Source organism: Vigna angularis, chromosome 9 (genome assembly GCF_016808095.1).
Source record: "Vigna angularis cultivar LongXiaoDou No.4 chromosome 9, ASM1680809v1, whole genome shotgun sequence".
In the NCBI taxonomy this organism is placed as follows: Eukaryota; Viridiplantae; Streptophyta; class Magnoliopsida; order Fabales; family Fabaceae; genus Vigna; species Vigna angularis.
In genome coordinates this window covers 27,443,747-27,467,075 of record NC_068978.1, presented here as the reverse complement: position 1 = coordinate 27,467,075, position 23,329 = coordinate 27,443,747, and the positions used below count along the sequence as shown (strand labels likewise).

The window sequence follows — 23,329 nt, the reverse complement described above, 5'->3', positions numbered from 1 at the left end:
GTTGAGAATGAAGAAGTAAATTTTAATGTTTTTGAAGCAATGTCTCACCCAAATGATGAAGATACATGCTTTCAAACTGATGAGCTTGAGGAAGTCTGCATGATGGCATAGAAGACGATGCACATATCATCACCTCTTGAAAGAACTCTTGTTGATGCTTGTGAATTTTTACTTGTAGATGAAGAGAAGTTAATTGATGAATGTATACAGAGTCTAGATGCTTTGAAGGAGATTCCATCTGATGAAAAAGAGATAAAAGAAAAGAAGCTGGACTTGAAGTTGCTACTTTCACATTTGAAGTATGCTTTTCTTGACAAAGATGACAATAAACATGTGATCATCAGCAATGCTGTATCCACTCTAGAGGGAGAAAAGTTAACTGAATTCTTGAAAGTGGAGAAAGGAGCTGTAGGTTGGTCAAATTCTGATCTGAAAGGAATAAATCCTTCTTCTTATTCCATGCATATAATATTCATGAAGGATGATTTCAAACCGTTGGCTCAACCACAGAGTGCTTCTTAGTGTCAAGCTAAAGACGTTAAACAAGCGCTTACTAGGAGGCAACCCAGCTTTTCTAACTCTATCTATTTATGTTTTCAGTTATTTTGGTTGTGTGGATTGAATCTGAATCTGTTGGTTGTGTGGATTGAATTATGTTTCTGCAATGATTTGATTGTGAAGTGTGTGTTTGAAGTTTGAATTTGAATTTGGAATTCTGTCCATGATAACTGGCATGATTGTGAGATTGTTATTGCAAAATCTGAGTTTTAGAACTTGTGTTATGATTATATATGAGTTGTTCTTGAATCTGATTGATTGTGACCTAGAAGTTGAATATCTGAGTGTACTGAGACAGTTTTGAAAGCAAGTGAGAAGTTGTTATTGCTATGAATTTGATTTTTGCATAATTCTTATTAATACAGATGCATTCTGGTTTAGAAATGAGAAAGGCAGTTGTTTGTTTTTGAAATTAACTACTTTTGAAACACCAGGACCACCCTAAGAAAAGTGCAAAAGTGCTTAAAACTCACCTTTTTGGCCAATGGTGACCCCAGTTCACTTGACTGAGTACCTGTGTTGGACTTTCTGTACAAAATCCAGTTTTCTCTCGGGTAATCGTTTACAGTGTCCTTGTAATCGATTACAGTGTCAAAAAAGGTGTAAACTTGATTTCTAAGGCATAATTCGAAAGGTCTTTGAGTATAGATTCCAACAAAACAAGAATCAACTCATTTGGAGTTCGGTGGAGAAAGTTATGAGCAAAAGAACAAGCAAAGGTGAGAGTTGGCAAAAATATATGAAACGATAACTTGAAAGAATAAACTGTACCAACTCAGATGTCCAAAAAATACAAATTAGTAGTCATTGGAAAGATTTTTGAGTCTAGTTTCTAATAAAAAAAGAATCACATCATTTGGAGGTCGGTGGGAAAAGTTATCAGTAAAATAGCCAGCAAAGGTCAAAGTTGACAGCATGTTATCTCACCCAAGTTGCTCATCTCATAAACATTGTTTTTTTCCTCCATCATGGGGTGCCAAAACATCACTTCCCACCATTGAAACACCAGGACCACCCTAAGAAAAGTGCAAAAGTTCTTAAAACTCACCTTTTTGGCCAATGGTGACCCCAGTTCACCTGACTGAGTACCTGTGTTGGACTTTCTGTACAAAATCCAGTTTTCTCTCGGGTAATCGTTTGCACGGATGCTGTAAACGATTACCAAGCCCTTTTTTGAACACTCTTAGTCACTGGATGCTGTTTTATACATCTTATTGTTTTATACATCTCAGCTGGAAGTTCACTGATGTGGTGCAATGATTGCATTCTGTGCTATTGCAACTGTCTGTTCAAAACCTAGAATCATGGTGTCCATGTCTCTAATTTTTTCTTACGTAGGGCCTCAACATGAAAGGCTTCTTTAAGATGATGCAGCATGAATTGAGAGTAGATTTCTACTTGTGTTGTGTGGATATTTACTCTACCTGATAATGATAATAATACGTTTGCTATAAATTCACAAAGTTATGGTACAATAACAGTTAATGTATGCAATTATGCGTTTATTGCTAAGCTTGACACTGGTTGAATCAGAAGATGAATACTTTTGTTGATAATATAGATTAGGATATCAGTCGTCTCTAATAGAGATAAGATTTTCACTAGGCATATCAGTCGTCTCTCAGACTATATTTTGCGGTTTTTGAAGTTTGGAGATTTCGAAAGAGGTGAGGTTATGGTTAGAATTGAGAAGGCAGAGAGAGATTGGGAAAAAAAGGAAGGTGGAATTGAAAGGGTGGAAGAAGGAGGAAGAGAAGGAGGAGAAGGAGAAGGTGGTGATGAGAAGGAACGCCATGGGCATATGGGAGGAAGAGAGTTGGGGCAGAGGTTGAAGGTTGCAATTGCAAGGTGATTGCCATGTAGAGTGCCACGTCAACAAAAAAATGTACAGCTCATCAGTTTTCTTCCAGCTGGACAGCTGTGCCGTTAGTTTTTTAACGCCGTAACCAAAAAAGACTAACTTGCACCGTTTTTGCGAAAAGTGGGATCTTAGTGAACTTTTGAAAAAAAGTAGGACCAATTTGAACAGACCCTACGAAAAGTGGGACCAAAATAGGAATTAAACCTAAGTTTTAGTATTAATTCTCATGAAAAGTATATAATTGTTGATGTAAGTATAGTTTGTAATGTTTAAATGTGTGTTTTGATGCTTTTGTGTGTTTATTTTTGCAATAGAATAAGGATTGGATAATATCAAAGAGACCCTATGTGCATCAGTGGCCCAGCCAGAGCGCACCAGTGGCCCAGCCAGAGCGCATCAGTGGCCCAGCGACCAGGAACCAGTGGCCCAGCGAGCCAGTGGCCCAGCCAGAGCGCACCAGTGGCCCAGCGACCAGGAACCAGTGGCCCAGCGAGCCAGCTCGCCCAGCGAGCTGGAGCAGCTCGCCCAGCTAGCCCACTCGCCCAGCGAGTGGATTCCTTTTGCCCAGCGAAAAGTCACTTAAGGTCCTTTCTTTAAAAACGCGATCCAGAGGCAGAAACCAGTCAGTTCTGGAGGGGAGAAGCTAGGGGAGACTCTGCAGCTCGCGTCCATGCTCGTTTTGGGTGCTCCGGAGTGGAATTTCAACACTTTCTACCATTCAATCCATCCTTTATCGCTTCTATGATGTATATGTGTAGCTAGAACTCCATTTCACTGGGGTTGAGAGTACATTTATGAAACTCTTTGTAATTTCTATATTAATGCATGATCTTGTATGAATTTTGTGTTCTATCTTCATTATTCATGCCTATGATGAGAATCTGAGCTATTTGAATGGTTAAATCATTGAGAAATGTATTAGACCGCGGACCTAGGATAGAACTGCTAAAGGATTTCGAGTCCTAGACATAGGAGGAAATTTTTAGTCATCTGTGACATTGTGATTAAGGCAAATCTGATAAATGAATTATCTAAGAGATTAGGATTTAGTTTGAATGATTCTGAACGGTCATCTGAGAGATCAGGACTGCATGCGCCTAGGATGTTGATGCTTAATTTTGAGGAATTGTGTTAGTAGAAAAATTACTTGAGTGATGAACTTGAAAATCAACCCCAGTGAACTTTAATTCATCTGTTTTTACCACTTTTATTTCATCTGCATGCTAAAATTCATCTGTGTTATTAAATTACGTTTATTAATCGCTAAATTAGTAAACTTTAATCAATCTGTGAATCAAAACAAATCTCTTGGGAAACGATATTCGGACTTACTGATTTATTACTTGTACGATTCGGTACACTTGCCGAGGTCTCAACATCTGGTCTCCATGACTCTTCATAATCTAGATGCAACTCTGCATCCGATGTCCAACGCCTCAATGCAACGTCCAGGCTCCTCCTCGGTAGCGCTGCGTCATCACTCCTTGTCATCAACAGAATTCCAATCTCTTTTCCAGCTTCTTCAGTTAGGAGATGGGTCTCCTCCTTTTTCTTCTCAACCCGACAATATCTTTCTATGTGACCAGATTTACCACAATTGAAGCACTTGATCATTTTGCACTCATTTGCATAGTAACCATGCTTGCCACACCTAAAACACTCTACTCCATAATTTAATCGACCTCTGATGAGGCCCAATTTAACTTGTTGTTTAGCCGTTGCTAGGACTCGGGTTCAATCCCCAAATCCCCGGCAACGGCGCCAAAAACTTGTTAACTCTTTGGCAAGTGTACCAAATCGTTCAAAGTAATAAAACCGGTAAGACCGGATATCGTTTCCCAAGAGACTCGTGTAATACTTTAAAACCGTATAATGAGTTAACTAACTTAGACTAAGAATACATCATTTTGGTATGAATCAAGTCTAATAAAATTTCAATTCAAATATATGTGATAAAATGAACGTCTTAGAGGCTAAAGGAATTGAAAATGGTTAATGGATAATGAAACAATATGGATGAGATGTTGGAGAATGATTGTAATTACTACGCTATCATGCAAATGCACATCACTACTTCATCAATTAATTGCGTTTGTCAACCTTCCTATTATACTTAGACCCAATTCCTTGGTAGAAAAAGCCTAGACTCACTTCTTTCAGTCCCAATTCCTTGGTAACCTAGAAAGTTCATCTGCATTACGATTAGAGGTTTAAGACAACTAAAGCATCAAGCTCCATTCCTAGATACAATCTCCTTTAGGTGTTAATTCCAGTTCAAGATCCACACAATACTTTCCAATATCTAGCAAATCTTAGAATCATGTTATGGTTGATCAAGTCACAACAAGCTTTAAGAGAAGGAAAATAAACACTCACAATCAATTGAAGGAAGCTTAAATTCATTAAACTCAAGTGCATTTACATGAAAGTTTCGTAACTACATCATTCCCCAACAAAATGAAATTAGTTCTCCATAGTCATGGAGAACTTGAGCTTACAATGGAGAAAAATGGAAGAATGGGGATCCAAGGAGGAAGGATGGAGAGTTTCCACTGCCCAAAACCAGCTCCCTTAGGTCCGAAAATGGTGTTCCAAGCTTCAGCCGCCAAGAAGATACCACCCTCAGTTACAGAATGCTTTAAATAGATCTAGGGTTCCAGGTCAGCAGAGTTCGCGCCCGGGCGCCCCTCCTCAGTCGCGCCCAGGCGCGAAGCTCTCGCAGAAGGTCGCGCCCGGGCGCCCTCTTTCTCGCGCCCAGGCGCGGAGCTCGCGCAGATGGTCGCGCCCGGGCGCCTTCTTGGTCGCGCACAGGCGCGGAGCTCGCGCAGATGGTCGCGCCCAAGCGCCCTTTTGGCCGCGCCCAGGCGCGAGGCTTGCGCAGAAAATGTATCCTGCTTCCTTCTTCTTGGGCTCTTAGGCGTGAACTTCCTTTCCTGCTCCATCAGATCCTGCTTTTGAATCCTTTTCTTGCTCCCATTCTTGGTAAATACAGTACTTCTCTAACAGCTTGCAATTCGCCTACAAATTTGAGGAATTAATGATGAAAACTTGTATGTAACGCTTAAGCTAGACTTATTCGCAAACTTAGATGAAAAGGGAGGATTAAACATGTTTCAAGCTTAAAAAGGGTAGATTTGGTACAAGAATTGGTTCAAAGATAATGGTAAAAATTACCGTTATCACAACCCCAAACTTGAAATCTTGCTTGTCCTCAAGCAGAAAAACAAACAAATGAACTGGTTTGAACAAAAAAACAACTCTAATGCTTCATCACTAAACAAGAATAAAATTCAATCATACTTGCTCATCATGTTGACTAAATTTTTGTCACAAGAGGTGAAACTTTCACTGGTGGTACTCACAAACTTACAGAATTTAAACAACAGCTATGTTCTATGAGGGACCAACACACATGACAAAAGTATTTTCTTAACTAACATGGAACCCTTCCTCTGAAAAGAAACTGTTTCACTCACTCTCATAGGTGTATGGGGATGTGTGTCTCTCACTCAATCATCACAATATCACACAATTGAACTTTGCCTTTCATTTCCCTTACAATGAACACAATTACCTATAAAATTGAGGTACAAGAACATTCAAGGCTTTACAAGGGTTAGGTTAAGAAGGAGCTTTGGTTTTTCTAGGCAAAACTAATACTAAGAGAGCATTCATTTTAGCACAAGATAACAAAGTCTCGCGTACTTCCACCAATTGTAAGCAAATCTTACTTCTTTTTCCTTTTTGTAATACTTTTAATTTTAAATAATTTTTTTTTTTATTTTGACTCTTAATGTCAATTCTCATGTCACCTCAAATACCCCAAACTTGAACCATTTTCCTGTACCCCACTTGAATGCTCATCTTAGCTTAAGGTAGAGGGATTACAAATTGTTTTCGGATTGCTTTTTAAGGTTCATGAATGGGCTACATAAGGTTACAATAGGCTTTGGGTTCAAGAACTTAAGACAACAAAGGGAGAACAAGACAACCTTGATCATGTGTATTGAACAAGTAAATGATCCACTTCAGAGAAAATCAGGCAAAACTCAATTATGCTTCTAAGGTGATATCATTCAACAATAATTCTGGAGCACAAAATCTCACTAGGTTACTTAGGGTTCCAAATTTGTTTTCAAACACAATGCCATGCATATTAATCACAAGAAGAACAGCGCATGAAATTCATTCAGTCGAGCGTAACCACAGTGAAAAGAAACTACCCAACTCGAGCCTAATTTCTCAAAGTCTCACAGAGTAAAAGCAAACATAAGCGATTTCTAATCAAGTCAAGTTCGAAACATTTTCATCAACATGTTCATTCAACCAAGTTCAAAAGTACGAGTGCTGAAATTAAATTAACTACGGAATTTAAAGCATGAAAGCAGTAATTGTTTATGAAAGAGATGAAATTTGCCCGTCTCATTGTCTCATCTGTCTCTTCAAGAATCACTCTCAGTGTCCTCCACTTCTTCTTCCTCTTCAGATTGCTCCTCCTCCTCTTCCTCTTCAGATTGCTCCTCCTCATCTTCCTCTTTAGATTGATCCTCTTCCATTGCTTGAGCTCCAGAAGATGTTCCAGCTCCCTCATCAGTAGAGGTCTGGTCCCCAAGCCAAGCTACTCTTGCAGCATACTCCTCAGAAGTCATGAAACCTGGGTGAGAGGAGGCGTAGACTTGACGCATCATGTCTGCGTGAGCAAGGCCCATCCTGTGGAGTGCTTCCAGCTTAGCATTGAGGTCGGCCATATTGAAGGGGTTTTGTGGGCCGTCTTCTTCAGGCTGTGCAGGTGGGTCAGGCTGATTTCTCCGATGCCTTCTTGGCGGCTGGGGTGCAGGAATGTTCTGACCGTCCTCATCAATTAAGCAGTATTGCAGGTAATAGGACCAATCAATGGTTTTCCTTGGTTTCTCAAATGGAGGCAGTGAAGTATCAACCCCAGCAATCTCACATAGGTGAGTGATCAGAGATGGGTGGCCTAGTGGAGTGTTGCTCAGTGCAGTATTGGCACAGTCATTTATCTCATGTGCAATAATGTTACCCACATTGATTGGCTTACCCTGCAATATAAAGAAAAGGAGGAGTGCTCTACTCACATTGAGGTCAGACATATGGGAGCAGGGAGATATGTTGGCATGTATGAATGCCATCCAATATTTGGAGAGAGGTGTAAGAAAGGAACGCTTGATATGCAGTGGTTGTCCCTGTATGTTTCTATGAAAGTGTCCTCTTGGGAGGCACAAGGTCCTCTCAACCTCCTCATAGTCTATCCCTGCAAAATTTGTTCTGTTTGCGTCTGCATAATGACATGTTGAATTGCCCCCCGGCCACTGAGTGTTCAAGAAAGAGTTGATAGTATTGGCATCAAAAGCCACTGGCCTCCCTCGCACATAACTTGTGAACGGTTGTGGTTCGTCTAAATAGCTGCGAGCATTAGCATAGAATTCTCGGACTACATCAATATTAGCCGGTTCAGGGAAGGAGATAAGATTGCTCCAGTGTCGACGCCACACCTCTTGGGCAAATTATGGTTCCTCCCGAGGTAGCTGTTCTACTACTCTTTCCATAAGGAGCCGTCTGTTTTGAGACTCCTCAAAATTTTTCTTATGTCTCTGAGAGAGGAAGGTTTGAGGTCTGGAATTCTTCTTTTGCTTCTGCCTCTTTGTTGCTGTGGTTTTGATTCTTTTTGTTCCTGAAACAGAGGCCATTTCTGCACAAACATGCAAGGATTGTAAATGTGAGGAGGAGACACAGAAAGATCAAAGTGAGATGTAACATTTGTGCAACGGTTGTGCATTCATGGCTCACGAGCAAACACAAACAATTAGGACACTCAATCACAAACAATTACAAGGAAATCAAAAGACAAAAAATAAACAAAACGTATGAAAAGCTTAACCATTGGCAAATTCTGGCCGAACCAGTCGCGCCCGGGCGCGACCTGCTAGGGGCGCCTGGGCGCGACTTCTGTAGAAAAATTCTGCAGAATGGTTCCTTCTTCTTTACCTGTTTTTGTGAGTTTTTAAGGTTTTTCAGAATTCAATCCATCATGCAAGCAATTCAATTAAACACACTAACTAAAACAAAGCAATCAAAGCACGGATGAAACAGAGAAAATGGAAAAGCAATTGAAGATCAAAGCATGGCCACAATTTTGGCCGAGCCAGTCGCGCCCGGGCGCGACCTGCTAGGGGCGCCTGGGCGCGACTTCTGCAGAGTGCAGAACTCAGTGGTAGTGGGTTTTTCCAGTTTTTCAATCATCAATCAATCATTCAAGCAGTTCCATTGTACAATCCTAGTCTAATTCAAACAACAATCAACACATGAAAGCAAAGGATTTTCAAAACAAGCAAACGAAAGCAAAACCTACTTGATTTGGAGAATTGAATTTGAATTTGAATTTGGGGATCTTGAGAGAGTTGAGAGCTTGACCGTGATTACCCAAAGAAAACGGATTTGGTGAGGAGAATGATTGGGTGTGATGTGTAAGTGATAAAGTTGAGTGGGTGGGTTGAGTTGGGAATAGGTTTACTAAGTGAGAGAGTTCACAATGGTGAGTGGGAATGTTGTTGATTGGTGGTAGTTTGTGTGGCTTAGATGGAAGGGTATGGTGGTTTTGGAGAGAATAGGCACGAGAGAGAGAGAGGGGGCTGGAAATTAGGGTTTGAAAATGAGGGACATCAGACCACTGTGCACTTAAAATAAGAAGAATTTTTGGGCCTGCACATGTCGCGCCCGGGCGCCCTCTTACTCGCGCCCGGGCGCGACCAGCACGCTGCTGCATCTCGCGCCTGGGCGCGCCTGGACAGGGGGGCTTGGGCGTGAATTCTGCAGAATTTCAGCAGACTGCAGAATGGCTCAACTCACAGTACCATTTTCTGATTTTTGCATTCTCTAGCTCTCAAAACACCCCAAAACACCTTATTTTTATCAAACACGTTTGCTTAAATCTTCAATAAGGGAAATTCACTTGAAGAATCAATTTGAAGGTGTTCAATTTCACAAATTTTCAACATTCTCCTAAACAAGCAAATAAAAAAAAACAAGACACAACACAATCACACTATTCACATCTCAAGCTACACAAAACACTAACATACTTCCTCACAGACAAATTTTTAACAAGTTCTAAAACACAAACAAACAATCAACAACACACACAAATAACAAAATAGCACTGAAAGAAGGTTAGAAAGCTGGGTTGCCTCCCAGTAAGCGCTTGTTTAACGTCATTAGCTTGACACACTGATGCTTATGGATCTGAGAGATGAATGATTGTTGTGAGACGCTGAATCTCACCGCCTAGGTACTGTTTCAGCCTCTGTCCATTTACCACCCAACTTCTGTTTGGATCATCTGCTGCAGGGTTAACCAACTCAATAGCCCCATGGGGCTTTACCTCCTTTATAATGAACGGTCCAGACCACTTTGATTTCAATTTGCCTTGAAGAATCTTGAATCTGGAATTGAAGAGTAAAACTTGTTGGCCAGGTTGAAACTCTCTCTTTAAGAGCTTTTTGTCATGATACAACTTAACCTTCTCTTTGTAATTCTTGGAGTTATCATAAGCTGTCAATCTCATTTCCTCCAACTCCTGTAATTGCAACTTCCTCTTTTCTGCAGACAAGGTAGAATCAAAGTTCAAGAACTTCAGGGCCCAATAAGCTTTGTGCTCCATCTCCACCGGTAAATGACAAGATTTGCCATAGACTAGTTGAAAGGGAGTCATCCCAACAGGTGTTTTCATTGCAGTCCTGTAGGCCCATAGAGCATCATCCAGTTTTAATGACCAATCCTTCCTGGAAGAAGAAACAGTTTTCTCTAGAATCCTCTTGATTTCTCTGTTTGATACTTCCGCTTGCCCATTGGTTTGAGGATGATATGGGGAAGCAACTTTATGTTTCACCTCATAGTTTTTTAGTACCTTTTCAAGCTGATAGTTGCAGAAATGTGATCCTCCGTCGCTGATAAGAATTCTTGGCACCCCAAATCTTGAGAATATGTTTTTCCTCAAGAATTTAATCACAGTGGTTGCATCATTCTTCTGACATGCTACTGCTTCCACCCATTTGCTAACATAGTCTACTGCAACCAGAATATACTCATTAGTATAAGATGAAGGTAGGGGACCGACAAAATCAATACCCCAGCAATCAAAAACCTCAACTTCCAGGATGCTTTGTAGTGGCATTTCATGCCTTCTTGAGATAATGCCCACTCTTTGACATTTATCACAACGCTTGGCGTGGGCATAAGCATCCTTGAATATAGTAGGCCAGTAAAATCCAGATTGGAGGACTTTGGCAGCTGTTCTTTCACCATTGAAGTGTCCTCCATAGGGTGAATTATGGCAATGCCACAAGATTCCTGCTGATTCTTCTTCAGTAACACACCGCCTCAAGAGATTGTCAGCTCCTAGTTTGAATAAATAGGGGTCATCCCAAACAAACTGCTTAGCATCATTTAAGAATTTCTTCTTTTGTTGCCATGAAAGATCATCTGGAAGGATTCCCGCAGCTTTGAAATTAGCTATTTCAGCAAACCAGGGCCTTTGTTGGACCATCATCAAGTTCTCATCATAAAACTCTTCACGGATTTCTCTTTCTTTAGTTGTAACTTCATCATTGACAAGTCTTGAGAGATGATCAGCAATGACATTTTCGCTTCCTTTCTTATCTCTGATCTCCAAATCAAATTCTTGCAACATAAGAACCCATCTTATCAATCTTGGTTTGGAATCAGGCTTGGTAAGCAAATACTTGATAGCAGCATGATCAGTGTAAATAATCACCTTTGAACCTATGAGATAGGGTCTGAATTTCTCTAATGCATACACTATGGCAAGAAACTCCTTTTCCGTGGTTGCATACTTTAGTTGAGCTCCATTCAAGACCTTGCTTGCATAGTAGATTGTGTGGAACACTTTCTCTCTTCTCTGTCCAAGCACTGCACCAATAGCATAGTCACTAGCATCACACATTAATTCAAAATCTTTGTTCCAATCAGGAGATATGATCACCGGAGCGGAAATTAGCTTGGCTTTCAATGCTTCAAATGCCTTCAAGCATTCCTCATTCAGTTCAAATGGTGTATCTTTTACAAGGAGATTGCTTAAGGGCTTAGCAATCTTGGAGAAATCTTGAATGAATCTTCTATAAAAGCCAGCATGCCCAAGAAAGCTTCGAATTCCTTTCACATTAGTTGGTGGTGGAAGCTTTTCAATGACTTCCACTTTAGCTATGTCCACTTCAATTCCTTTGGAAGAAATTTTATGCCCCAGAACAATCCCTTCCGTCACCATGAAGTGACATTTTTCCCAGTTAAGAATGAGGTTGGTTTGGATGCATCTCTTCAAAACTGTTTCCAAATTTGCCAGACATAAGTCAAATGAGCTTACAAACACTGAGAAGTCGTCCATGAAGACTTCTATACATTTCTCCACAAGATCGGAGAATATAGCTTGCATGCATCTTTGAAAGGTGGCAGGGGCATTGCAAAGCCCAAAAGGCATCTTTCTATAAGCGAATATACCGAAGGGGCACGTGAATGCGGTCTTTTCTTGATCTTTTGGATCTACCGCTATTTGATTATAGCCAGAATAACCGTCCAAAAAGCAGTAGAAAGCTTGCCCTGCTAATCTCTCCAGCATTTGATCCATAAAGGGGAGTGGAAAATGGTCTTTTCTTGTGGCCTTATTCAACTTCCGGTAGTCAATGCACATTCTCCAACCAGTGACAGTTCGTGTAGGTATAAGCTCATTTTTCTCATTACATATAACTGTCATGCCGCCCTTCTTCGGGACCACTTGCACAGGACTTACCCATGTGCTATCAGAGATAGGATAAATGATCCCTGCCTCAAGAAGCTTGAGAACCTCTTTTCTCACCTCCTCTTTCATGACTGGATTTAGCCTTCTTTGAGGTTGAGTTGCTGGTTTAAAATCATCTTCCATAAAAATACGGTGCATGCAATAGGTTGGACTTATCCCCTTTAAATCAGAGATAGACCATCCTACAGCTCCTTTGTTTCTTTTCAACACTTCGATCAACTTTTTCTCTTCAGCAGATGATAAGGAGCTGCTGATAATCACAGGCTTGTTGTTACCCTCATCTAGAAAAACATACTTTAAATGAGAGGGTAAAATTTTTAGTTCAAGCTTCTTCTCTTCCATCATGACATCAGTCTCTATATCTTCGATCTGTACCTCATTAGATGGGATCTCCTTCAGCACATCCAAATCTGTTAAACGTTCTTCAATCATTTTCTCTTCTTCTTCATTGAGAGATTCACGTGCATCTATGAGTGTTTTTATCAGCGGGGACGACACATGTATCTCCCTTTCTACCGTTACGCAGGCTTCGTCAAGCACATCAACTTGAAAGCAAGCTCCCTCATCACTGGGGTGAGACATTGCTTCAAAAACATTGAAATTCACCTCTTCATCTTCCACCCTCACCTTGAGCTTACCATCATCAACATCGATGAGTACTCTTGTCGTCTTCATGAATGGCCTTCCAAGGATGAGTGGTACCTCCACATCCGCCTCCATTTCCATGATAACGAAATCCACTGGAAACACAAATTTATCTACTCGTACAAGAACATCCTCCACTACACCAAGTGGATACTTGATGGATCTGTCTGCCAATTGTAGGCTCATCCGAGTAGGTTTGAGTTCAAGCACTCCAATTTTCTCAAATAAAGAGAAAGGCATCAAATTGATGCTTGCACCCAAATCGATCAATGCTTTTCCAATAGCTAGCTTACCTATAGTGCAGGGAATGGTGAAGCTACCAGGATCCTTGAATTTAGGAGGGAGGAGCTTCTGGATAATGGCACTGCAGTTACCTTGAACTTCAATGGTCTCTTCCTCAATGTATTTCCTCTTTTTAGTGAGGAGTTCCTTCATGAATTTTGCATAGGCCGGCATTTGTTGTAGTGCTTCTGAGAATGGTATTTTTATCTCCAATTGCTTGAAGATATCCATGAACCGTCCAAACTGCTTTTCTTTATCCTTTCTTGTATATATTTGTGGATAGGGAAGGGGCCTCTCAACTTCTTTTTCTTTTCTTTTTCTTCTCTCATCCTCTTCTTCTTTTTCTTTATCTCCACTAACACTATTCTCATTTTCTTTTCTCTCATTCTCTTCTTTTCTATTCTCACTCTTTGTCTCATTTTCATCTTTTCTTTCATCACTCTTTTCTGAGTTCTTTTTCTCTCCACTCACTAACAACTTACCACTTCTTGTAGTGATTGCCTTGCACTCCTCCTTTGGGTTGGTTTCAGTATTAGCTCCAAAACTCTTATCAGGTTTTTCTTCTAGCTTCTTGGCCAGTTGGCCAACTTGTATCTCCAAATTCCTTATGGATGCTTCCGTGCTTTTGTGATTGGAGATGGATACTTGCATGAATTGTTGAAGAGTGTCCTCCAATTTAGAGGTCCTGTATGATAAAGAGGGGTGTGGTTGGTATTGTTGTTGAGGTGGTCTGTTTGAAGGTCCAGCTTGTCCTTGGCCCATGCTTGGGTGCGGTCTCCATCCTTGATTAAAGTGATTGTTACGGTTTTGATTACCCATATAGTTCACGTCTTCTTGGGTATTGACCTGCATAGCACAATGACCATTAGCATGTTCTCCATCACACAATTCACACCCTTGATGTTGGGCTTGTGAAACATTCTGGAGTTCTTTTGGCAATTGAGAGAGTTTGTTCATGAGAGCTTCAAGCTGTTGGGTCATTATCTTGTTTTGGGCTAATAGAGCATCCTGAGATTGTAGTTGAAATACGCCTTTTTGCTGAGCCCTTTCATTCTGCAATTCACTGTCATTTGCAGCCATGTTTTCTATTAGCTCATGAGCTTCTTCTGGTGTCTTCCAACGGATATTTCCTCCAGCTGAGGCATCTAACATCAATTTGGTTTGGGATCTCAATCCTCCCAAAAACATGTTGAGAACGGTAGGTTCATCAAACCCATGAGTGGGTGTCTTTCTCAGTAGCCCTTTGAATCTGTCCCAGGCTTGACTCAGAGTCTCATTGACATCCTGCTGAAAAGATGAAATCTCCTGTTTCCCTTTGTTAACCTTGGACTGTGGAAAGAATTTGTTGAGGAATTTTGCCACAACATCCTCCCACGTAGTGAAGCTATTTTCAGGGAAAGAATTCAGCCACATCTTCGCATTACCTCCCAAGGAGAATGGAAATAAACTGAGCCTTATTGCCTCATCTGGCACTTGATGGATCTTTACAGTGTTGCAAATTTCCAAGAAAGTTGCCAAATGATTATAAGGATTCTCGTGTGATAGGCCATTGAATTGATTACTTTGCACCAGATGGATGAGAGCAGGCTTCATTTCCATGTTCACAGCATTTACCCGTGGTCGAGCAATGCTATTAAAGTGGAGCGGTCCTGCAAAAGTAGAGTAGTCTTCCAAGGTGCGCCTTGCTTGTCTATCACCATTGCCATTCATATCGTCACTCATATCCCCCATTTCCTGATGAGCTGTGGAAGAGTTTGGTTGCTCAGAGATTACAGGTGCGGGAGAAATGTTTCTCGAAGTTCTGTTTTCTCTCCTTCTTTGGCTATTGTTTCTTCTTGCTGTCTTTTCAACTTCAGGATCCAATAGAAGAGGTTCAAGTGATGGTGTGCTTCTAGTACGAATTTTTCTCTGCATTCACTAGAAACAACAATACTAGAGCACAAGATTAACTTTAAGATCACTAAAACAAATTTATTCACAGTAAAAAGAATATAAAGAATAAAGCCCAAGTTTGTTAAGAATTATACAACAGTAAAGTACTAACACCGAGTCCCCGGCAACGGCGCCAAAAACTTGATGAGGCCCAATTTAACTTGTTGTTTAGCCGTTGCTAGGACTCGGGTTCAATCCCCAAATCCCCGGCAACGGCGCCAAAAACTTGTTAACTCTTTGGCAAGTGTACCAAATCGTTCAAAGTAATAAAACCGGTAAGACCGGATATCGTTTCCCAAGAGACTCGTGTAATACTTTAAAACCGTATAATGAGTTAACTAACTTAGACTAAGAATACATCATTTTGGTATGAATCAAGTGTAATAAAATTTCAATTCAAATATATGTGATAAAATGAACGTCTTAGAGGCTAAAGGATTGGAAAATGGTTAATGGATAATGAAACAATATGGATGAGATGTTGGAGAATGATTGTAATTACTACGCTATCATGCAAATGCACATCACTACTTCATCAATTAATTGCGTTTGTCAACCTTCCTATTATACTTAGACCCAATTCCTTGGTAGAAAAAGCCTAGACTCACTTCTTTCAGTCCCAATTCCTTGGTAACCTAGAAAGTTCATCTGCATTACGATTAGAGGTTTAAGACAACTAAAGCATCAAGCTCCATTCCTAGATACAATCTCCTTTAGGTGTTAATTCCAGTTCAAGATCCACACAATACTTTCCAATATCTAGCAAATCTTAGAATCATGTTATGGTTGATCAAGTCACAACAAGCTTTAAGAGAAGGAAAATAAACACTCACAATCAATTGAAGGAAGCTTAAATTCATTAAACTCAAGTGCATTTACATGAAAGTTTCGTAACTACATCATTCCCCAACAAAATGAAATTAGTTCTCCATAGTCATGGAGAACTTGAGCTTACAATGGAGAAAAATGGAAGAATGGGGATCCAAGGAGGAAGGATGGAGAGTTTCCACTGCCCAAAACCAGCTCCCTTAGGTCCGAAAATGGTGTTCCAAGCTTCAGCCGCCAAGAAGATACCACCCTCAGTTACAGAATGCTTTAAATAGATCTAGGGTTCCAGGTCAGCAGAGTTCGCGCCCGGGCGCCCCTCCTCAGTCGCGCCCAGGCGCGAAGCTCTCGCAGAAGGTCGCGCCCGGGCGCCCTCTTTCTCGCGCCCAGGCGCGGAGCTCGCGCAGATGGTCGCGCCCGGGCGCCCTTTTGGTCGCGCCCAGGCGCGGAGCTCGCGCAGATGGTCGCGCCCAAGCGCCCTTTTGGCCGCGCCCAGGCGCGAGGCTTGCGCAGAAAATGTATCCTGCTTCCTTCTTCTTGGGCTCTTAGGTGTGAACTTCCTTTCCTGCTCCATCAGATCCTGCTTTTGAATCCTTTTCTTGCTCCCATTCTTGGTAAATACAGTACTTCTCTAACAGCTTGCAATTCGCCTACAAATTTGAGGAATTAATGATGAAAACTTGTATGTAACGCTTAAGCTAGACTTATTCGCAAACTTAGATGAAAAGGGAGGATTAAACATGTTTCAAGCTTAAAAAGGGTAGATTTGGTACAAGAATTGGTTCAAAGATAATGGTAAAAATTACCGTTATCAACCTCCTCGATCATTTCCTTGTCCTCGGTCATGCCAATTTTGCTGACCGGTTTGCTCTTTACTATCATCCTCAACATTACCTCTGTCATGTCCTCCTCGTCCTCTGGATCCACGACCTCGACTCTGAGTATTCCGAGTTCTATTCGAGTCAAATTGTATCTGGAGTGCTTGATCGGAAGGGTGCATCTTCTTCTTCTTCTTCTTTCTCAGTTCGTGGGCCTTTAATGACCCAGTCAACTCATCCACTATGAGAGTTGTTAAATCTTTTGTTTCTTCGATGGTGACCACGATACTCTCAAAATCATCGGTTAGAGATCTCAATATTTTTTCTGCAACTCGTTTTGGCGGCATTTCTTCTCCGTTTATTCCGAGTTGGTTGGCCACCTTTTGCACTCGAGTTATAAACTGAGTAACTCCTTAATTTTCTTCCATCTCCAGATGTTCAAACTCTCTTCTAAGAGCTTGTACTCGGACCTGCCTCACACGAGTATCTCCTTTGTATGCAACCTCCAGAATTTCCCAAGCCTCCTTTACTGTCATTGCGTTCACTATTTTTTCGAATCCCGACTCGTCCACTGCATTAAATAGGAAATACAACGCCGATCCATCTTTCATACGTGTTTTCTTCAATGCAGCGATTTGTGCTACTGTCAAGTTTTCGCTTTCCCCAGGTTCTTCGTACCCAATTTTCACCGTATCCCAAACGTCTTGGGATCTTAGCAACACCTTTATTTGTACACACCAATTATCATAATTGGTGTTTTCCGACAATTGTGGTACAGTCATTCCATTAACAACTTTTGCCATCTCTCTCTTTTTTTTTTCAAGACACTCAAATTCACTCACGATGTTTACCTCTCAATTTTTTTTTCACTCGGTACTCAGAGAAGGTAGCTCTGATACCAATTTGTCAAATCTAGAAACATACTTCCTTATTTAAAAGTTGAAAATATATGGATACACATACAACACTTCCTCGCTACAACACTTCCTCACTGACAAGCTCACACTACACAATTTTATTTTCTCTCTAATGCACTTCCGTGCATTCACTCTACTAAAAATAAACACACAACACACCCCTCTCTATCTTTCTTATTCTCTGTTCTCTCATACCTTCACATCTTCTCATTTTATAAATAGCAAAACATAAAAGTCCAAAAAAGAGAAAAACATAGTGGCAGAATGGTGGGCACAAGGATACACGGGTAGTGGAAATGATGGGGTTAGTGGAGAAACCATTTACTGAATGGAAGACCCATGAAGCTCAACTTTCCAATTCTTAATATTTCTTTTTTTTATGATGCAAAACGTGGACTGCTCATGGTGGGTCCATTTCAGTTTACCCAACAAAACTTACACCAATGGTTTTCTTTTTGACAAATATTAGAGAAGAAATAAAAATGAAACAATAGTAGGTTACTATTTTATTTTAGTTAAGTTTTGTGTTTTAATAAAAAATGGCAAGAAATTAAAAACCTGGGGTTTTTTCCAGACGAGTCGCAGAAGACTATGTTTTAAATCAATCGCTATTGTATCATGCACAAAAAATTCGCTATGAAGGTATTGTGACGGAAACCCATGCTCAATGATCCATCTCAGTTCCTGTGAAAGGTATTCAGAATTTGCAGACATTTCTATTTCATTAAGTTCCGGAAGAAACCACTTATTGGCTTTTGTCCCCTATGATGAAAAGAGCAAAGAAAAATAAATGGAATGCAAAGGAGGAGAAAGCAAACACTTTCAAAAGAAGTTTCAAACCACATGTAAAGAATGTTCTTACATATCTTTCATAGTTATCCAACAACAGTATTCAAGGTATTCAGAAACCGACACTTCTACATTCCCTTGCGGAAGAAACCACTTATAGGCTTTTGTCCCCTGTGATGAAAAGAGAAAAGAAGAATAAATGTAAAGCAAAGGAGGAGAAAGCAAACACTTCCAAAAGAAGTTTCAAACCACATGTAAAGAATGTTCTTACAAATCTTTCATACTTATCAAACCACAGTCGCGTGTTCTTCCCATGTTCTTTTATTGTATTGTCAAGAATAATTGTTATTCCCATTTTTTGTAGCAAATGATGCATTCCCAATTTGTTGTTCTTGTTAACTTTTATGAGGTTACGCTCCATGAGAAGTCTTAGTCCAATATCAGTATCTACCCCACAGCCATTTAGGATCTTCGTAGCATACGCTTTGTCCTTACCAACAAAGAAACAGCATATATCAAGGAATAAATCTTTTTCGATTTGATTGAATAAACCGTCGAAGCCTATTTTCAGTTTCTGTTCAACATAGTCAGAGGAAATTTTCATTAATTGAAACAGTACACTATGCCATTCTTCTTCCGTCCTTTCAAACAAAGTACTTCCAATGACTTCAAGAACTAGAGGTAATCCTCCACAATGACTAACTACTCTTCTTGCAAGGTCTTTGTATTCTTCTTTTGGTTTTGCTTCTCTGAATGCGTGCGAACTAATAAGCTCAAGGGACTCCTCTGCCTTCATTAGCTCTACCCGATAGAAACAATTAACTTTATCTTTCATCAGGCTTTCATATCTTGTTGTAAGGATTATGACAGTTCCTTCATCGAAACTTTTACGGCAATACCACAGGTCTAAGAATATTAAGTAAGTAGCATTGTCAAGTACAATGAGCATCCTTTTTCCAGAAAGCCTTTCCCTAATCATAGTTCTTCCAATATCAACGCTAGGTATCTCCATTTTTGTTTTTAGGATCTCTAAAAAAAGTTGTTTTCGTAAACGAAGATACTCTCTTGTTCCGCCAACTTGTCCTTCAATGAAACTTTTCTCTGTGAATGTGCCATGAATTTGATTGTAAATGGCTTTGGCAAGAGTGGTTTTACCAGATTCTTCTTTTCCGCATATCCCTAATATACAAACTTCTTTGGAATTGCTTTTGATAATTCGAATCACATCTTCCGCGCGGGAATGTAGTCCAACAGGAAATTTAGTAGCAGACAAGACTGGTAAATTAAGAAGACTCTTAACAATTTTGTCCACTAGTTCAGCATCACTCCTTCAAGTTCAATAACAGTCATAGAAGAAGTCATCTGTTAAAAAAATTAAATCTCAAGTTTTAGAAGATGCTTGAGTGCGTGATTTACCTGTGATTTCTCTCATCCCATCCAAAGAAATTTGCAGCTTTGGTGAGTGCTTGGCTCCACCGGGACATACCATGCTCCAGTTGTTGAGCCGAGAATGTTTGGTGTGCAGTTGCTTTGAAGGCTTTTCCAAAATCACCCTTCTGAAGACGTACATCAGATGGATCAACTTCGTAATATATAGGTAGAACATGTCGGGAATAAGATTGGTGCCATCGAATGATTTCTTGCAGTTGATGAAGACACCAAGCAGATTGAGCATAGGTTTTGGTGAAGACAACAATTGCTACCTGATAGAGATCGAGAATGCGCGTGAAGATTAATACAGAACCTTTCTTTTTTCAGTCACGAAGGCGCGTCAAGACCGTTACAAAGCTTTTTTACTTAACCGATTTAAGGATTAAACTAACACCCACTTTCAACTATATAAACAAAATAATACACTAATAATTATAATATTTTATAATAATTAAATTATGTACTCTTAAAATTACGTATTATCTTTACTATTTTTTTTTCTAAAACCATTACATCGTGTCTCTTTTTATAATATATTATCCACATACCCGTTTTTTAAGTTTTAAAACCAGAAGAATTGCTTTCTCTTTTCACATTACATATATCTCTAAAATGTATATTTAGAAAAAGGATCATTGTAATTTTATATGTTGACTTTGAATTCTAGTTTGCTGGTATAGTATGTCAAAACTCATGGAAAACATCAACTTTGTGTTTGTTTATGCTTCAATATTGTTCATTATGTTGTGATTGCAGGGTGTTTATCCTGTACCAGTTAAAAATGGAAAAACAGTTGATATAGTTTATCCTGTACCTGCTAAAAATTAAGGTGTAGTTTTACCTTGCAAAATTGGAATTTTTTTTATAAATAATATTTTTTTATTAGTAAATTATTATAGTTTGGTTGTATTAAGATTAGACATTTAATACATTTGTGTGCGTGTTATTGGTAGTTTAGTCTTGGCTGCCAGTTTAAATAAGATTTATTCAGCTATTTTTCCATCTATCCATTCAATATACCCGGAAATCCCAATAAATTCCGCACAACAAACAATTTATGCAAATCATTTTATACATTAAATATATTTAAAACATTTCATTGTACATAAACCTACATACATTAAACTCTCTCTTACATAAACCTATTATTACAATTACAAAATTCTTATTATACCTAACTACTTAATGACTAGCTTAACCTGCAATTATAAGTGACTAAAACTTCCTACAGCAGGTCATATTTCACGTAAAAGGTCATATTCCACATAAACTACTCCACCTAGTTCAATTTCTTTTCTCTGTTTAGTAAGTACCAAAAGTTGAATTCTTCATCACCTTCTATTGTAGGTTGTTGCAGCTGTTTGGTTTTGACCATTAGAGTTCCTAATTTTCTGTAGCAGGTTATAGCTAATATCTAACCCTTCTCCTCCAATTACAATGTAGCAATGCAATAGCTAGTGCAGTTCAGAATGAGTGCAAACTTATAGCTTCTCTGTCTAGTCTTTTGTAAGTTCAAAAAGTCATTGGTTTCCTGGTTTAGGCTCCTTCTCATTCACTTGGAGCAATAGGTGATGAGTTCTTCTATTTGACTGGTCATAGCAGGTTGCCTCTTCTCCCAAAAGTGTCCATTTTCCATCCTAACCTATTATAGCAGGTGTAACAACTTGATTCTTCCATTGGCAAGTCACTTAATGTAGCAAAATAACAGCTTCAATTTAGACCACTTTGCTTAGCTGATTATTTATGCGGTCCTTCAGACCCTTGTCTCACTAGCAAGTGTATTTTTGTGACATCTTCTAATTTCATGTCTCATTTTGTGATGTTTATATGCTATCCATTTTCCAAGTTAATTGAGTGTAAAAGTTCTGATTTCTTCTACCCAAAACAAAGGTTTATTCATAAAGAAAACTAGAAAATCTAATCTGAAATGGGAGAGGAAGTAAGGATAAAAAAAAACTGTCCATGATGACATTGTTTCCAGCTTATGTTCATGCATGTATGACCACGATTTTCCATCTACTTAGCTCTCTCAGTTAGATGCATGAATGGAGAAGAATAAAAAAATGAACCACACCTTGAATAATAGAAACATGCTAAAGAAAAGTTGTCCCGATGAATTAACGAGTAAATTTTCATTACAGACCAAAGAACCACTCCTAACGTAACAATTGAAGGGGTGTAGGAAAATTTGAAATTTTAGAACGTGAATGAATCAGACTTGGTCTGTAATATATATATATATATATATATTACTAAAAGAATGAATAATTCTATCCTATATGTATAATTATTCTTTGAAAGTTATCTCAAATCAGTCAAAGTCATGGACCCACATTTTTGGACAGCATAAAAATTTATTTCGTACTTTGAAATAATAAGAATGAACAACTTGGCTTAGAGGAACTAAAAAAAAAATCATTTCCATACATATCATATTCTGACCTTTCACGTAATGCTAGGCCATCCCAAGTCACAAATGTTCCAAAATTTTAGAAATTTAAACCAAGTGCGGTAGCATTAAGAGCTCACTTTCACATAAAGTCTAAAAAAAAGCCCACCCTAAATTGCTTGGACCAAATGATTGAAATCAGAAAATTAAATGGAATATACTTGTTTGGTATCCAAATAAGAGAGAAGGATAGGTCTGGATAAAGAAAAAGGTAGAAAATCATTCACCATGAGTAAGAGTTATATTGAATAAAAACAAGAAAGTAAAATACTATGTAAAGATTAAAGACGCAACCTTTGAAAAATTAGTTTTGTAACATAATTCACATCTAAAGTTAAAAAATTAGGACAAAGCTACCTCACTTAATTTAACTTCTTTTATTGTATTCTTTTTTGTGTTTTTTTAAAAACCTTTTATCTTATCTTTTTTAAAGTTAAAAAATTAGGACAAAGCTACCTCACTTAATTTAACTTCTTTTATTGTATTCTTTTTTGTGTTTTTTTAAAAACCTTTTATCTTATCTTTTTTATTTTTAGAGTTTTCTTAGACAAATTTTATTTACCAGTGTTCACAATTTCTTAATGCAATTTAATATAAATTGATTCAGAAATAACAGTTTAAGAGATAGCTTTTCATAATTCTAGCCACTACACTTCTATCTCAGCTGAAAAATAGAAAATAGGTAATCCACTAAAGTTAATGAAATAGAACAAATTTGACTAATTCAAATTGAAACAAATATGAAAGACTACTAAAAATATCCAACATCCAAAGGCACGTTCTCAACATTCCTGCTGACCTTGGTGGTTGCAAATTCATTGTTTCTTCCTTGACCTTAAGAATTCATACCTACTGACTGTAAACCAAATTTGTGTATATTTTCTTTAACTTCTCTTAAAACAACTCCAGATTAAAAAGCTTGATCTTCCCATGAAACAGGATTATGTTCAATTGAAATTGGTGTTTGGTTATCAACAATAACTTATGTGTTTT

General features: G+C 38.9%; 2 protein-coding genes across 2 annotated transcripts; both read right to left on the bottom strand.

Annotated features, from left to right (window-relative positions):
• Window positions 1-12,505: 12,505 nt before the first annotated feature.
• Window positions 12,506-15,089, bottom strand: LOC128193955 (uncharacterized). The gene is made up of 3 exons (XM_052868157.1): window positions 13,991-15,089; window positions 12,624-13,363; window positions 12,506-12,529 (listed from the first exon to the last, which is right to left on the bottom strand). Exons 1-3 carry the CDS (start codon window positions 15,087-15,089, stop codon window positions 12,506-12,508), a joined length of 1,863 nt encoding a protein of 620 aa, XP_052724117.1.
• Window positions 15,090-18,232: 3,143 nt separating this feature from the next.
• Window positions 18,233-20,955, bottom strand: LOC108346731 (disease resistance protein RUN1-like). Its single transcript, XM_052868156.1, has 5 exons — window positions 20,908-20,955; window positions 19,873-20,159; window positions 18,728-19,784; window positions 18,530-18,627; window positions 18,233-18,429 (listed from the first exon to the last, which is right to left on the bottom strand). The coding sequence occupies exons 1-5, from the start codon at window positions 20,953-20,955 to the stop codon at window positions 18,384-18,386; spliced, it is 1,536 nt and encodes a 511-aa protein (XP_052724116.1). The 3' UTR covers window positions 18,233-18,383.
• Window positions 20,956-23,329: the final 2,374 nt, after the last annotated feature.

Coding starts and splice junctions, on each gene's coding strand:
- LOC128193955 (XM_052868157.1), bottom strand. CDS start 15,089: ATGCAGAGAAAAATTCGTACTAGAAGCACACCATCACTTGAACCTCTT. Junction 13,364..13,990: donor AGAAGACGTGAACTATATGG/GTAATCAAAACC, acceptor TACCATTCTCAG/AAGCACTACAACAAATGCCG. Junction 12,530..12,623: donor AGGAGATCCCATCTAATGAG/GTACAGATCGAA, acceptor ATGTTTTTCTAG/ATGAGGGTAACAACAAGCCT.
- LOC108346731 (XM_052868156.1), bottom strand. CDS start 20,955: ATGATTTGCATAAATTGTTTGTTGTGCGGAATTTATTGGGATTTCCGG. Junction 20,160..20,907: donor GAATTTATTGGGATTTCCGG/GTATATTGAATG, acceptor GATCTCTATCAG/GTAGCAATTGTTGTCTTCAC. Junction 18,628..18,727: donor TTGATAAGTATGAAAGATTT/GTAAGAACATTC, acceptor TTTTCATCACAG/GGGACAAAAGCCTATAAGTG.